This window comes from Taurulus bubalis, assembly GCF_910589615.1.
Source record: "Taurulus bubalis genome assembly, chromosome: 14".
In the NCBI taxonomy this organism is placed as follows: domain Eukaryota; kingdom Metazoa; phylum Chordata; class Actinopteri; order Perciformes; family Cottidae; genus Taurulus; species Taurulus bubalis.
In genome coordinates this window covers 7,397,594-7,412,828 of record NC_136602.1, presented here as the reverse complement: position 1 = coordinate 7,412,828, position 15,235 = coordinate 7,397,594, and the positions used below count along the sequence as shown (strand labels likewise).

Genomic DNA, 15,235 nt, shown 5'->3' with positions numbered 1-15,235 from the left:
CATTTCCGCCTTCTGAGTTGTTTTGAGGGAGAAAAAAAACGTTATTTTTATACAACCACATTTCTACCGATAACTGTGAAAACCCTACACCCGGCACATTTGTTCAAAGGTTTATTCCCGCCCACACCTTCGAAGATAAAATGGAGAGGGACTCAAACGGTACTGCAGAAACGACCGAGCCGGCTTCGCCTTTGAGGAAACATATTAATCAAGACACCTGCGCAGCTAATTCCCACAGCTCCCTGGTTGAAACCTGTGGTACTCCTGATGTTGCAAGGGCCAGGTGGACTCTACTGAGACAGGTATTGTTATCCTCAAAAGAGGAAAGCACAAACCTCATGTGGCTTTAGACTATTTTGTGCGTGCATGTTTTACAAAAATGTGTTGAATGTTCAACATAAAATGCCTTGTTGAGCATTTCTCGTTTTTGTTCGTCCGTCAGAATATCTGTCCCTCACTATGGTGATGGGAACACATTGTAGTAAGCTTTCTCCCTGTCATGTTTCTTCCCTAATAGTATTTATTCAAACTCAAGATGGGAAACATATTGGCATGGACATTGCCTATATGTAATATAACAGTATTAGTCTGTTACATAGAATAGCAGTTTGTTTGTTAAGCAATATTTGTTCATTAGTACACTGATCTGCTTTGGCATGTAACTGTTAGTACTTGAATCCTTACCTTCTGTAATTTTTATTAATGAGTAATTTTATAACAATACATTCCAGCTTTACAGTTTATTTGTCTCTAGTAAGAATATATCTCTCGCTCTCTCCTCTGGCTACAGATTATGATTAGCATTACATGTGCAAGAACCTTGTACAAGTAAGAGCAGGAGCTGTAAAAGTAGGGCTTGTGCTTCTTCCCCATAGATGGGCATTACACAGGCATTACACTCGGGTGACAGGAATAGCTCCCTCCAATGGGGCCGTCTTGCATTCTGCATTTCTTCCTCTTGGCGCAGTAATGCCCTTTATGTGGGGACCACCAGAATACATAGATAGATAGATGGATAGATATATGCTGTAAGAAAGAAAGAAAGAACTACAATATATAATGTAATGAATTCAGTTTTTTACAGTTAATGATGAAAAGATGCAAATTAATTCTGTACGTTATGTTTAAAGTAGCCTTTCATTTAATTAATATCAGGTAAACATGACTTTGTTATTGAACTTCTGGACGAATGAGAAATGTAAAATTTGTCCAAAATGTCTTTCTCCTCCATTGCTTGTCACGGTCGTCTTGTTTGTTTGAAATAAAACCTTTCACTGTCAAAACAGGAAAACATGATTCATTTGGTAAATGCTGATACTTTACAGCTCATGCGAATATTTACCAGCTATTTAGTGGAAATTTAAATCCAATAACTCCCCTTTCTTTCCACTCCCAACTCTCACAGGTGTTGCGTCAGAAGCAGGCGGACACTCCAGAGGTCAAACAGGTGTCTGTTCGCAGGTTCGCAACGTTTGACCTTTTCAGCAGGAAAAGGCTTCTGACACAAGACTCCAGTGATAACTCAGATGACGTCTGGGTGGAGTACAGAAGTGTCTACTTTCCTGAATATAGTGCCTTGCTCAGGTACAGACACTTGAATGGATGCACGTAAGGCTCTAGTTTCATGCAGGCACAGATAAAGCATGGTGACAGTGCACCACAAGGAGTAGTTTCATGATGCCACATCAGACTAGTTGGGTAAAAGTCAGTATTGAACCCTTTCCAGATTTATACAGTGCCATTCTGTAAATTAGCAGATGGTGATAACATCACCTGATCACATCTAGAATATTTTGTTTGTTTTAATCTAATCTAAAATCAAATGTAAAAATTGTTTGTCAAATTGAATTAAGCAAAAAAAAAAAAAAAAAAAGTACAACTCAGTATTGTCAAGGTTAGTCACTTTTCGGTATATTTCCTTTTAGAACAATGCCAAAGATTATTTGTCTTGCTTTGCTTTCTGTAAGAAAAAGTACAGTATTCTTCCAAACTGCTGTGTGATCCTCTATTTGTTGGGTCTTTTAGGGATAACCTGGGCCCTATCAGAGTTAATGAAGTGCTCAAAAGTTTTGACAACACCGGTAATGTCTGTAAGTACATATTTTATCTTACTACTAGAAGGCATTGTGTTTGTAATATGTTTGTGTGTATGTGATTATTTCCAGTGAGTTTGCTTTACTTGCATTACTCCCTGGATTTGATCCCATTCTGACACACACACACACACACACACACACACACACACACACACACACACACACACACACACACACACTCTCACTCTCACTCTCTACAACTTTGGGTTTGCCTGATGCTGTTAGTGTTTGATTGAGGGTTTGATGCAGGATGTTTGATTCCATCTCTATGTCTCTTGTGTGGCTTCTTAAGCAGTTTACCATGTACTCATTCCTCCCAACTACCTTCAAATGTCCTTTGGCGGAAAATTGGGCTCCAGTCTTCTTTTTGCTTCAGTCGACAGTGATGAGTAGTTTGGGAGAAAGGAAAGAGCATGATGCAAACAGGGGTTTGCACATGCTCTATGATGTTAGCATCACCTGAAACACAAGAGCCCTGATTTCACCTTCATTCTGTCAAGTTTTTGTGAGGCATTTAGCTTGACTGAGTTTACTTCTGGTTTCCTTCTGTAATGTTCAGTTATTCCATATGTCTTTTTTAGATTTAATACATCTGAGATAAATGTTTTCCGTCCTGTCATGAATCGTGTCATAGAGGTATTTCAACCAGACATGCATGCCTCCTGTTTGCAAGAGTGAAATCAGTCATGTCAGCTACACACACTATCTGTAATTTTTGGAACACTCCACTTAAGTAATTTCTTTATGAGATTACAGAGACTTATTCTCAGTTATAAGTAATTGCAGTTGTATTGTTTTGCATTACCAATGTTAATTTGTATACAATACAACTTTATTGTCCAACTTAGTGGAAATTTGTCTTTGGCTACACCTCAGTAGCAGTATAAAACATTGCAACAACGACATGGATCAATAGAAACAACAACAAAAACACGTGTTAATACAATTATACAAATCTGATTTCGACGTGGCCCCTTTGCAGTTATTATATACCTCTTTCTGTCTAGGTCAATGCAGGCATGTGATAGGTTATGCTAAAAGTCCTAGGCTAGCGTTAACCAGCCAGATGGCTGGAGTCAGGGTCAGAGGTGAAGGTTATGCCGAGGGCTACTTCATTGAACACTGGGATCAGACTATATAAGTCATGACTCTGTGGCTGCTCTCATTCCAACCTGCTGGAATGGATAATCCCTTTTCTCTACAAAGAAACAATAGGATCAATAGTTTTTACTTTGTAGAGATAAAAATGAAGAAGTCATAATGTTTTTACCTTGTGGCACTCTCACTGTGCTGTTCCTGATTTGCAGATTCCTCACCCCCAGTTTTTTCTTTATTCTCTTCCTCTTGTTTCTATAAAGTAGAAGCTAATATAAAGATATCCTCCCTCATTTCTCTTTCCTCACACCAGACATTTCCTGACTGCTTGCAGTATACCCCCTCATCCCGCTTTCTCAATCTTACCCCTCTTACCCTTTCTCCTCTTTCTTTCTTCCACCCCCTCCATCCCTCTTTCCTCCCAGCTGGAGTCGTGCTTGGCCAGATGGGTAACTGAGTTCCTGACTTGGCCGGTGGATTAGCACAGCCGGAGATGAGAGCATAAAGGTGGGGAGAGGAGAAAGGGGGGAGATGGTGGGTGGGCATGCCAGAGGTGGAGTGTGTGCGTGTGTGGATTTGTGTGTCTCCTGTGTCAGGAGTGGAGAGCCACTAGCAACGGGACCTCGTTCCTCAAACAATGAGCCAGCCATCTCCCTCCTGTTCTCCATCCCATGTTTGGGACTAGTAATGCGTGAGATCAATTAGGATTGGTTGAGAGGAGGCTCTGAAAGGCCTAGAGGTGACCCTGTCAGAGCTCTGGGGTATTTTTTTGGGGATGGGAGTCAGATAGAAATCCCTCTAAATACACAAATGCACACACACCTGCTTACATTGGCTCCTCACAAAGATTTACAGCCATGCACTTCCCCACAGTCTTGCTAATGAACACATATTCACGTCTTCGCCCACCATCACATCCTCTCCACCTTTCCTGCTATCTTGATAATCCCCCACCCCTGAGGTGTGGACAAGCCAAAATCCTAGGGGTCCTTGTCCTCCTGAATAGCAGGCTAAAAAGCCTGGCCGGATTAGTCCACTGCCTCCAAAATGTGTAGACTCAGCTTAGAATTGCTACCTCCTCCCAGCATGACCCTCTCACCCGGCTATTGTGTTTGTCCCACCACTGTGCACGTATGTGAACAATATGTTGTTTCTTAAGGTGACGATAAGCTGAAGTCAATGGTTTTATTTCAAGACCAGAGGAGCTGACAAGACGTCTCATTGAAAGTGTTTTAGGAAATGGAGTGTATCCTATGACATCATATCACTGAAGGGAATCAGGCAACATAGAGTTTTAAATGTGTGGATTATAGGGCACCTCTACCTAAATCTATTAAGCATTTTTTTTCTTTTTAGGAAAGATTCAAGCCTAAATGAAACCATGTTTAATGGAGAATGTGTGTATAATTTACTTTCCTTTACCTAACAGCCTGTGCTGTAACACAGGGCATGCTCTTGTACAAATAATTATTTTCTTTAATAACTTTTCTGATGAGCAGGTTCAGATTATACGCAGTCTAATCGGGGCACATCCATCTGACAGGTGACTTATGGTGGAAAGGAAACAAAATGGGATTTGATTGTAGCTATAAAAGATGGAGCATATAAAAAGCATTTCATTTTTAATTGTGTGCTTTCACTTTAAAATGCTTTGTGTAACTATATGTAGTTACACAAAGCACCCCCTCTTGTGGTCATTTAAAAGTCGTGGAACGGCAGTTACATTTGTAACTGGTTGTATGTCGTCAATGAATAATTGGGCCTATTTCAGACTGGTCTTGATCACTTTGAACAATTTAAACTCTGAACTTTCGACCTTCCTGGTTGTCTAGCTGACGTGGGGGCTTGTAATTTTAAGAGAGCTTTGTACGGCCGTTGCTTGGGGTTTTAGGGGTGCTTCTTTCCTGCTAGGGATCAGGATTTAAGGACACAATACAGGCCCTTGGGGTTAGGTGACCAAGAATGCATCTGGAGGTGTGTCATGTGTTTGAGAGGGTTTAGGAAGAGCTTGTTGACATTGCTGGGCTATTGGTAAAGGGGCTTGTTGGGTTGTGGGGTTACTAGTTTGGTTCATGTTGCAGACAGAGGTCACATTAACATACAGGCAAACATGATCTGTCCTCCACTGGACGCCATAGAAGTAGCTAGGACTTCAGACTAATTTAGAGCATTGCTTTCCCTGTTCCTGCATTAGTGTGTGCATCTTTGTGCGGGTAATCAAGAGCCAAGCATCCTAATGAAGCCTAATAGAGCCTTCTTCACTACAGTTGTCATTGTCTGAATGGCTACTAGCCTTTCAGCCTCTCAGTCATCCCTATTATCTCCCACAGTCTTCACCTATCACCCCCACTGGTAAATGCTGTAAGCCCTGAATACTTGAATGTTATAAGGGAGAGCAGTGAGGAGGGGGATACTGGTTAGCTGGTCATTTCTGTGTGTCTCTCTGATGTTAGCTGTGTTATGGGACCGTTAGTGACAGAGAGGATAAATGTCACCATAGTTAACGTACCCTACCAAATAAGCAAGTCATCAATGTTCTCAACAGCCTTGTGTTCTTGTCACTTCCTGTCGCAGCTTTGGACAGGTGTGTGTTTGTGTTTTCTGTATCCAGTGGTTCTGTCACAATCATGTATGCATGTTTAATTTGTTGTACTGGTGTCTCAGCATTCTTTGTGACTGTGTGTGTGCATGCACATATTAGCATTTGTGTGTGTTGTAATAGGTGCCCCCCCGTAGCCTCCCCTTGTGCCAAGCCTTTAGCGGAGCCCTGTTTGCATAATTATGCTAATTCATTGTGCCATAGTGCTAATTAGACCTTGTTAGACAATAGAGCTAGACTGGGAGCTGGCAGGCATACACACATACACAGACACACGCTCTCTCAGACGGTTGTGTCAATGACAAGGTTTGTGGTCCCCCTCTGCGCCGTTTATACCATGCGCTCTATAGAAATTGTTCTCTACTGGTGTGCTCTGGACTGAGCTCAGGTGTCTCTTACAATTCTGATTTAAACTAATGGAACAAAAATCAATGTGAAACAAGAATGCCACACAAACCTCCTCACAATCTAATACAATTGGTCCATGCCCATTCTGTAATTTTCTCCTGTTCTTTAGAGCGGTTGTTAATTGCTCCTTTGCCTGCAATCTTTTTTATATTTTGTTATATCATTATCATTATATATTGTGACCATAACCAATAACGCACACCTCAGTTTACTTTTGGTTGACCATGAGATTTGATTATGAGTCAGTCCAGGACCCTTGCTTAAAGATGAAATACAGATAAAATAATGCAGTGAAATAAAAGGAATGTATTTTCCAAAGTGCATTGCAACTAAAATGTACATTGTCACTATTAGAAAGGAAAACATATGTATATTGTTAATAGAGTCTGAGCTTATTTTAAACTTTCCAAGACATTTGATGTAAGTACCTTGTAATGTCAGTGGTATCAGAGATTCTTTTTAATATGTAAATACATTCTACGACAATGAGCTAACAACCCCAACTGGGCTGTAGAGTTTATTTCTCATAGTGCAACACAAATGAATCTCACCGAGCACAAGTAAATGCTATTTTTATATGTTGTTTGCTATCTCGAATATGTTCTTGACTAAAATGCTTCATATCTGTTGTTTAAGATAATTTTTAGCCACTGCCACAGTTAATGTTTCTAAACTAATATAACCACTAAACACAAAGACAGTCACACAGTGAGTGGATCTAGCTTTTAAAGTGTGTGTGTGTGTGTGTGTGTGTGTGTGTGTGTGTGTGTGTGTCTGTGTGTGTGTGTGTGTCTGTGTGTCTGTGTGTCTGTGTCACTTTGTGGTGCAGGAATGGGGGTTGAAGGTAGTGGTAGCAAGACTTGTGTGGCTTGAGGGCACATTGAAAGAGTTGCCGGTTGACTTAATTGAAAGTAATTGATTTTCGCTTCTGTGGCCTTGTCTTCTCCATCCGTTCACTGGAGGAAACAAGAAACAGGGACTTGCCTGAAGTACTGTTGGGTGTTGGAAGCATCTTGACACTCGAGAAGTAAACAGTCGCCACGCTATATCTGAACACAAGTTGAAGCTAATGTGCAGATGCAGACATAAATGTTTATGTGCATGAACACACATGCATGTGCACACTGAAATTCCCTGCATTAAACCATTGTGACTTTTAACATAATAGGGATTGAAGGTGAGCTGCTTGGTGTAACTTTGTTCAGGGAGTCTTCTCCTATTATATCCAGCAGTTGATTATGTGAATTTGTGCATGACTGAATGATTGTGTGTGTGTGTGTGTCCAGATGCGTGTGCACGTTTGCACTATTACCAGTAAGCGGTGGGGATTAAGTTCAGGAAATGAGTAGAGCGTTAAAGGGTGCTTCCCTGCCCAGTGCTCTTGCATTGTCACCGCTGCTAATACTCAGCTAATTACAAGGACATACTTTAACAGCAAGCTCAGCCCGTAACCCTCATGTCTCTCCACTTCGTTCCCTTCCTTTCTTAGGTTACCCCCTCACCCTAGAATTAGGAGATGGAATGAAAGAGAGAAAGAAAAAAGAAAGAGTAATAACAGGGTCCCCCCCCCACCCAAAAAAAGCTCACCCTCCCTTTGGACGGATACAATTATTGGATTTTTCTCCATTTAAGTCACCCAACCCCTATGTGCCCCTCCTGGCAATGTCCCCTATGGTGCCTAAGCTCAGCATACACCGGCCCCTCCAACCATGTAACACACACAGACACACACAAAGAAAAAGAGAGTATATCATTGAGTTGTGATTAACAGTTGAAACATCATGCAATCGAGTGGACCAAATCACATTAAATACAATATACTCTACCTCATCATGTTATCTTTTAAGCTTTTATTCATGCGAATTTTTTTTTTTTGTATTTTAAGAAAGTATACAAGATGTAATAAAAGCTAAGGAGGCTGGACAAAGAAGGGCTCCCGCCGTGCTGTTAATACTTTTGTAGCACAAGTATATGTGTAATAAGTTGCTATGCCAACTTTTGTTGTAATCATAGCTAGGAATCCTTCTTTTTTAGATCACTAAATTCTAAGTTAAATATTTCGGTCAGTACACAAGCATAATGGTTCATTCAAAGCTAAAAGAGAACAAACAGAGAAAAGATATTCTTTTCTCTGTTTGTAGCTACTGAGAGGCTATTTACTTTTTATTGGAGAAGCCTGGGCAGGCAATAAATAATCCTTTAAATAATCACCTGCAGTCACAATGATGAATACCCCCTTGGGTATAACTGCACGATAGTAGACTACAGGAGAATGGCACAAATGTATGGAGCTTCAAGTATTAAGTAAGAAGTCTACATTCACACATTTTTAGAAAGCTGTTGAATTAGAGCTATACTATTAAATATTGAACTAGATTGAAGCATGTACCCAGTACATGTATAGCAAGATCTAGCTGTCACACTTACTGTCCATGCATACTTTGTCATTGTGTCGGTCTGAGTATTTTTGTGCACCATAAATGTATGTACACGCACACACATGTGCGAAGCAAGCTTGCATTAGAGAGCTAAGTGATTAGTGCATGCTAGTTAATTTGGCTCTCCTCCCTCTTGTTCCCATCAAGTGCACCATGTGTACTTCCAAAGGCACAAGTGCACACAGTGCAGTGTGCATGTGCTTGTTTATGTGTGTGCAATGTGTGAATGTCCCTGATGATGTTTTAAAACAAATAGATGATTAATGTGATTAGTGTGTTGGTCGGGGAGGTAAACGGCTCTAGTAAATGGCTACACGGTCATATGGGAATAGGCTTTGGCTTCCATCCAAAACACTCAGTTTGTGTTTGTACGTGTGTTTCAGAATACCTTGCTTTGCATTGGTTTCACCTTTTTCATCTGATGTGAAGTATATTTCTGTAGTTTTTTTCCGATATATTTCTTTCTTTCCAGATTGTCACATTTGCCACATTGCAAGAAAACTGTTCCCCGTCAAGGAAATTATGTTTTTTGTTGTAAGTTTCCTCTCACAAAAGGGTCTATGTCTCTATTTTCCACCATTGAAGGAATAGAAACGTAAAGCTTTTTTTGATCACCAAAACCTTTTATCCTGTCCTTGGAAACATTTTAAGAGCTCAGAAACATTGTGTTAGGTTTAGTTCTTGCCCCCGAAAGATGTACCAACTCCTAAGCTAGTACCGCAGGTAATGGCTTTAACTTTGTCTTCTGTTTAATTTACAGCTTGAGATGGGCATGCAAAAATATATGTAGTTGTTGCAAACGTGGAGATTTATCAAATATGATCAATACATTGATCCTTAGTTGATGTGACGTTTTCAAAAAGCCACAACAGCCTGTCAACTTGTCCTGAAACTGCTGATGTGTTGGTTATTTAGCTAAGGAGCCATTAACTTGCTTAGTGACTCACTCTACAGCTTTAATGCACAAACTGCTCCAGTACTTGTTCACTCTGTCAGTCTCTTTCTGTCTGGAGACTTCCTAAATAGCCCCAGAGGGGCAGCTGTCTGCGCTAATATTAAAGTAGGTGTTGTTGCTAATGGGCGTGCTGAATGCTAATGGGAGCTAGCGTGGGCCTTTGAGGGGAAAGTTAACTGATTTTCAAGTGCCCCCCTGAGAGACTTCCTTAATCGCTAACTAGCTGTAGCATCTCTCTGGGGCTCCAGGCTGAAGGGCCTGAAGCTGTTATAGCTGTTGTAACGGCAAACTGCCATATTGGTCTGTGGCTTTCGTCCTTCATTTCAGCATATAATAGGACAAATATTTGATTTTAGCCGAAGAAGTTAGATAGAGTTAAAGACAATGATCAAATATATCTTTGTGATGCAAAGGTTATGAAACACTACAACATGAGCAACCTTAATTATGAGGTTATATAGCTTTTGATGAGTTTTAGGCCTATTTCACATTCACCCACTTTGCACACACCTCTTTAACTCTCTTATTCTGTCCACAGCAGGCCATGGCGCCACAGACCTTTGTGTTTGCCAGCTGAGGCTGAAACTCTCTCGATCTCTCTCTCTCTAGCTCCCACCCCCCTCTCTCTCTCTTTTCCTCTCAAACCAAGATTCAATGATGGATATGTTTTTAAGTCCATAGTGACATTTAAATAATGTATTAATATGGAACAATAGTCACTTTTTTCACCAGTCAACAACAAAAAGAAGATCCACTACAGTAGATGGCAGGAGGTTGAGTTTGTCAGAGTTTTCGAGGTACACCTGAAAGCACCATGCACAGTCCCTGTCGGAGCCCACATGCTTTACCGTACAAAGCAATCCATTTTAAGTACAGATAGTGCTGCTGAAGTTGCAAAAACAGTTGAGCATTGTTTTTTTGGAGTCTCTAAATCTTCTGCAGCCTACAAACAGTAGTTTTTCTGTCAATGAAGTATTTGTTGTTTATGTAGCTTGTAGGGAAGGCGACATTTTGCCACACTGCGGCGTATTATACATAATTTGAAAGGTAATGTCATGATCTACAGGTCACTCGGAATAAATGATCAAATATAGTTTAAAAGGCAAACTTAAATGAACAATTTTCACTGAAAACCATTTTACCTCCCTGTTCAAAAGTTATTTTTCACTCCACTGGATGGTAGCCATCTTGGATTTCTGGATCAAAATGAGTGTCCTCTTACATGATTCTAGGTTCTCTGGTTAAAATAGTTATTTTCACACCCCAGGATCTGGGGGCTGAATTTTTTGTTTTTGGAGATTAGGAAGGGGTAGAGGTAGAAATGAAGGAGCAATGACACAGTTTCCAACATCGTGTTTTATTCTCTTGAACTCTTGTACCCCTTATCTCTGAAGATACAGGGGTAGAGGCCTGATATACCACTAGGTTCTGATGTTGACGAACACAAAACCTTTTTTTTTTTCTTTAAGGCTTATAAGCACATGCACATAGCAAACATGTGTGTGATATGTGTGCGTGTACTTAACATGTAAGTGGGTGTGTCTCAGTAGGAACTGAAAGGATTACAGGAAGATTGGTGTGCAACCAGGTTGCTAGACGGGTCCCCTCCAAATTCTCTGTGCTGCCCCACTGGGCCTTTCTCTCTCTCTCTCTCTCTCTCTCTCTCTCTCTCTCTCTCTCTCTCTCTCTCTCTCTCTCTCTCTCTCTCTCTCTGTGTCTCTCATACAGGGAGGGGTAAGTGAGGCATCTTTTTCAGGACCCTACATTTTTCTTTCTTTTACCCTTTTGTGATTTTTAGAGTCTAGTTACAAACTTTTATCTTAGCTGTCTTTAAAAAAATTAATAAAATGAATATAATGTTATAGTTCACCTAGTCCCCTGGTAAGAAACAAGGAGAAGCTTTCTTTAAAGTAAACAATACATTTTGGAAGATTGTTAAAAGATGGTTCACTCAGCAGCACAGTTGTCGCTTACTATGACAGTTTCTCTTCCTGTGCTGCTGGTAACATCTTCCCTCTTGGTTTCATTGCTTTCCTCTCTGCTGTGCTTCTTCCTCACCCTCACTGCCTTCCTCTCACTCTCTCCACCCACCAGTGATTGCACAATCTTCCCATCTCCACCATAATCATAACAGCCCGGGTTCTGTGCCAGTGTGTAACCACTTCCAGTCTGCACACACAGAAAACACATACTGACGCACACACGCACGTGTCCTGGAGGAGAAATACAGTTGGAGCTTTTATGCTGCTTTCCCAAGTGGCTGTTTTCGAGCGCAGGCACAATGGAGGGCCTAATGTGGATTTGTTTAGAGAGCTGGTTAATTGGAGTGGGATGCTCTAATTGCACCTCTTTCATGGTGTGTGTACGTGTGTGTTTGTGGATGTGGATGTGTGTGTGAGTGTGTGAATGTGAGTGTCACCTGGCCTTTGTTTGGACTGTGTGTGGGAAAACATTTGCTCAGCTATAACTACACTACACAAACACTATAAGCTACATAACACACACATAAGGGGTGTGAAGTGTCTAAGTACAGAGAGCGGAAGGGAAAAAAATAGACAGAGAAAGAATACATGAATAGTACGCCTTTATAATAAGTATAAGCTACTGTATGGGCAGAGCATTTATGTGAATGCACAACTTGTGTTTGCACATGTGCTTGTTGTACATGTGCTTCCCTCTGTCTCTTTTTGCTGGTGCCATCCCCCAGTTGGGGGTGCTCTAAGTCTTTGTATGACTCCACTGTGTGTGTGTGTGTGTGTGTGTGTGTGTGTGTGTGTGTGTGTGTGTGTGTGTGTGTGTGTGTGTGTGTGTGTGTGTGTGTGTGTGTGTGTGTGCCCACGGATGCCTGGCTATTATTTGTCTTTTGACACTTACTTGTAGGGTTGTGACAGTAAGATTTTCCCGTTTCGCAACTATCTCTGAAAATATATGTTATACAGTATTAATATTATTATTAGTTACAATGTAAAATGTGAAATGACAAACAATGGAAGAAATAAAATACATAATAACACTGTTTTAAATGAATTGGGAGTAGTTTGATCCACTTTCTAAATATTTTCTTTCATTCCCTTTTCTTTCGTCCATTCTCTATTTCCTCCTCCTCGACTGAATCCATTTGTTTTCCCTCTTTACTTTCTGTCTGTGCAGTTCTCGGTCCACCATCCACTTATGATGTGTGTGTGTGTGTGTGTGTGTGTGTGTGTGTGTGTGTGTGTGTGTTGTACCTCTGTGTGAGTGCAAACACATGGCGTGCCCTAAGTGGGCCATAGGCCTAAAGCTGATCAATGAACATCATTTAAGCCCATTCTCATCCTGCACACACACACGCACACACACACACACACACACACACACACACACACACACACACACACACACACACACACACACACACACACACACACACACACACGGCTTTGCTGATCAATTGAAAATAAGTGTCATTCACTTTTGCCTGTCTGCTAAAGGATATGGACAGAGCCAGGATGGTCTGTCTCTGTTTCTTTTTAGACTTTTCTTTATGTGCTTATGTGTTTTAGTTTTTGTTTGGAATTATGAGACAAGAGAGTGATCTCTTTTGTTAACATAAGTGTATGTGTTTGCCTTTCTCTTTGCGTGTGTGTGTGTGTGTGTGTGTGTCTTCAGGTGAATGCATGTGTTTGCAGGGTCAGTCTAAATGGAGATGTATTATTAGTAACCATTCTGTGTTGGTCACTGCAGCTCCCTAGCAAGGCAATCAGATCACTTAAGAGGCTTCTTGGTCTATGGTCTATGGCCTAAAGCTTCCTGTCTCTCCTTGTATGCGTCTCTCTCTCTCCATCCTTTAATGCCCCTCTCCAACACACACAAAAAACCCCAGAAGCCATGGCCATCACCCCTTATCTCCTCTCCTCACCCTGTCTCTCCCCTCTACCTCTCCTGCCTCCTGTCCTTTACCTCCATGGGGGAAACAGGACAAGGTCATGAAGATAAACACAGAAAAGTGAAAGTGAAAGTGGAAGAGAGCGAGCGAGAGACAGAGAGAGCTGAAATGAACCATCTCATTTGGACATTAGCCCCTGGGCGGCTGTGGTGAGAGGCTAGCTAGCCTTGCGGATAATGCCCAATTGTGTATAAGGCATTATTTAGCTTCAGTTAGTCGGCTGCTTTGACAAGCTATTACTGGAAAGAATGAAGTGTGTGTGTGTGCGTGTGCGTGTGCGGGCACGCATGTGGGTAACATGTGGGTAACGGTCCCTGAGACCCAGTAGCATAGGCATTACTTTACTTACGCATTGCTGGTGTACTGGAGTATCGTGCAACACACACACACGCACAGGTTTTTGTGTGTGTCTTGACAGCATGCTTAGTGGACTGTTGCCATCCATGCATGCACAGTGACGGACAACATTACCACAGAGAGTCAGCTCTTTGTGCTGCACATAAACCCCGTGCACTTGAGTAGGCTGTTTAGTGAGAGGTCCCTTAACCCCGGTGACCCGGTGAGTTTGATAGTGAAACCCATGAATCCGTTCCAGACAGAGGAGCTGTAGTCCAGACAGCCAAATACATATCCATATCAAACCCACATTAGGTACGAAGACAGAAAGGCAGATTTGTATCTTGAATTATTTGTTATGTTTTGACCATTTTATACACTTCAGTTTGTGACATTCTTACAGTTTTGATATGTATCACCACATGTAAGATACTTCTATGCAGTTTGGGTTTTTAGCTATCTAAGACAACATTTAAAAAAAAAAATTAAATGTATTTATGCTATACATTACTTTCTAATTTGTCGATTTGATCTATCATTTAGTTTATGAAATGTCAGAAAATAGTGAGATATTTCCACAAGCTTAAGTTTATGTTTTCAAGTTGCTTGTCTTTACAATTTACAATGATCTAAACCTTAATTAGCAGCACATTGGAGAAGCTGAAAGTCATCAATCATTTCAGCATTTAGTACAAATATTGTTTTCAATGTTTCCAAAAAATTATTGATGATGATTGTGTTCATATTTTCCTTTATCTATGGTTAACATCCTCTTGAATGGTCAAGAGGATGTTTCCCCAAAATTAGTCGTAAACCTAATTTGTGTTGCAGGTTTACTCATCAATTTATTCTCTAGCTGATCAGAACAGTTTAGATCTATTTGTATATCGAGGAGCTTGCAGCAGTAGACAGTGTAAACAAACCAAAAAGTAAAACGTCAAACTATAACCAACCAGAAGTGTTTTAAAAGCCACTTACGACGTGTTTGATCAACACATCCTCATTATCAAAGAGATGCTTAACATTGTCCAATAAATTGTTTCCAACTGTCCTCCATTGTTTTATTGTTTATTATATAGCTATGCTGTATCATGAAGATGTATTGTCTGCGTCTGTGTGAAGCCAAGGCTCTATGTTACCTCTGTTCCTCTGCCTCTTCCTTTACCGTCAGACACATGTATTTTCATGATATCTCCATGACCCCCATTAGCCTCGCCATCTCCTGACCACTCAGAGGATCCAAACAACTATTAACTGTTATGAATGTTCCACTGAACTGTATGTTTGTCTTTGTGCTGGTGTGACCCACACAGCCTGCATTGCTGTTTGAAAGAAATGTAAAGTTCCCGTGTTCGTCTCAGCCACTGTTGGTAGTGAAATTGG

The 15,235-nt window shown here is 40.9% G+C and overlaps 1 protein-coding gene across 1 annotated transcript in view; it reads left to right on the top strand.

The window, feature by feature from the left end:
• Nucleotides 1-140: 140 nt before the first annotated feature.
• The window catches only part of camkmt (calmodulin-lysine N-methyltransferase), a gene marked incomplete at both ends in the record, with an annotated part of 92,431 nt that continues 77,336 nt past the window's right edge, over nt 141-15,235 (top strand). The window contains 3 exons of the mRNA XM_079229469.1: nt 141-302; nt 1,406-1,584; nt 2,026-2,090. Coding sequence (XP_079085595.1) covers nt 141-302; nt 1,406-1,584; nt 2,026-2,090 — 406 coding nt within the window. The remainder of the gene's footprint in view (nt 303-1,405; nt 1,585-2,025; nt 2,091-15,235) is intronic.